At 37.5% G+C, this 1,813-nt stretch overlaps 1 protein-coding gene across 1 annotated transcript in view; it reads left to right on the top strand.

Annotated features, from left to right (window-relative positions):
- Positions 1 to 257: 257 nt before the first annotated feature.
- Positions 258 to 1,813, top strand: part of pip5k1ba (phosphatidylinositol-4-phosphate 5-kinase, type I, beta a) — a gene marked incomplete at both ends in the record, with an annotated part of 18,715 nt that continues 17,159 nt past the window's right edge. The window contains one exon of the mRNA XM_083910135.1: positions 258 to 419. Within this exon, the coding sequence (XP_083766261.1) occupies positions 258 to 419 (162 nt within the window). The remainder of the gene's footprint in view (positions 420 to 1,813) is intronic.

The raw sequence follows: 1,813 nt of genomic DNA, 5'->3' as shown, positions 1-1,813 counted from the left end.
TGGAGTGAAGCCGAGGTTAAAGACCGACGCGGACGAGGCTCGAACCCTCAGACGTCCTGTGTACAGTAAGTTAAAGCGAGGATTTGAATGCGACTCCAGAAATCCGTCAAAAACAGCTTTGCATTGACACAAATGCAAATGTGGAAAAAACCATCTCTGTGCCTCATCTCTCTACAGGAGCAGCCAATCGGCGACATGAACTTTGAGTAAACGGCAGGAAAAAAAGAAGTCCATTCCAGGTAAATGACTTGGTCTGCATGGCTGTTTGTCGTTTAGAGGGAAAAGGGAAGTCGGGTTTTCTGCAGAACTTCCCTTTAACCAAAGTGTCCGTCCGCGTCCAGACGATGTCCTCGTCCACGTCCACGGCAAACGGCGGCGGAGGAAGCAGAAGCGCCAAAGTGTCAAAGGATCATAAAAAGGTGAGCAGACGTCAATTCATTCAAGAGAGGAAGAAGAAAACAGGAAGTAAACGTTTAATTGTTATATATTTGTAGTTTAACCGGTAATCTGAGATTTAAAGGACAAACGAGTCATAAAAGCATGTAAATAATGGTTTAAGGGAAAGTTTTAGTCAAGTTCACACACTTTCCTCACAACATATTTGATTTTATTTAGTTTATTTTTGTATTTGGTGACTTTATTTAGAAGGGTTTTTTGCGTTAAAGTCGATGTTTTCATTTGTGTCAGTACAGTATGTACAGTAAGTATGTTTCTGTGCTAACGCTAAAATACGGAGATTTTTTTGTTGTTTTCGTGGGGGCTATCAAGCCATTTTGCCATTTTTTATAGAAATATTAGATTTGAAATCATCTAAATTGTTCACATAAAGCAAAATATTGATCCCCAAGACTTCCTGCCTGGTTATGAAAATGGCTCCTATAGCCTTTTTCGGTTGGAATTTGACATAATAAAGAGAATACCTGAATTTGGTACTATTTGGAAAAAATGGGTACCAGGGGCTGACTTTAGGGGGCGCTATCAAGCCATTTTTCGCCATACCTGTGGCCAACAACAACAACAATTTGAGAAAAGAGTTTTTGCGGATTTTCAAGCTTCAAAATCCAATATTTTGCAGGTAAATAAAGCCTTAATAATAGACAGAGCAAACACAGGGTGGCACTGTTTCCCAAAATCACAACAAAGCCCAAAACTTGTTCCTCACCAGCTTCTGAACCCCTTAAATTGCGACACAATGCTTTTTGAATTGGTTACCCAACAATTATCAGGAGATGTTTAGTAAAACAGTCAAAACCTTATTTTTGTGCATGTTATTTGAAACACAGAAATTTTAATTTATAATAGTTTGAAAAACTTTCTTTGGGGACCCAAAAAAAGTCTTCCACAACCCATGTGTGGGTCCCCGAACCAATGTTTGGGAGTCACGACTCAACATTACAGAAATTACACATTTAAATGTAAATATAACAGATATTATCACAGTTAGCAATTTATCATCATAGATCATTTTCTAACATATGTTAGCATTAACTTATTTCATTTTGGAGTTACCATTATAAGAATATTATTTTATTTTATGTTTGTCGGCCATTTTGTTTTTTCAGTCTATGACGTATTGCTGCGGTCCGGTTTTTGATAAAAGTTGACATTTTTACGAGTTGAAGGGGCGTTCCTTCAACAAGCTAACAATGAGCTAAAAGCTAGAAACAACGTTCAAATCGAAGTACAATTCAAAATATACACATGTTGAAGCCAAAACTTGTTCCTCACCAGCTTCTAAATTACGACACGACTCATTTTGAATTGGTTACCCAACAATTTCCAGTCAAAACCTTATTTTGTGCATGTTATTCAA

The sequence above is a fragment of the Microchirus variegatus genome, assembly GCF_963457635.1.
Source record: "Microchirus variegatus genome assembly, chromosome: 1".
Taxonomy (NCBI): Eukaryota; Metazoa; Chordata; class Actinopteri; order Pleuronectiformes; family Soleidae; genus Microchirus; species Microchirus variegatus.
Note: the sequence above shows the minus strand (reverse complement) of the source record. Positions and strands in the feature narration are given on the sequence as shown.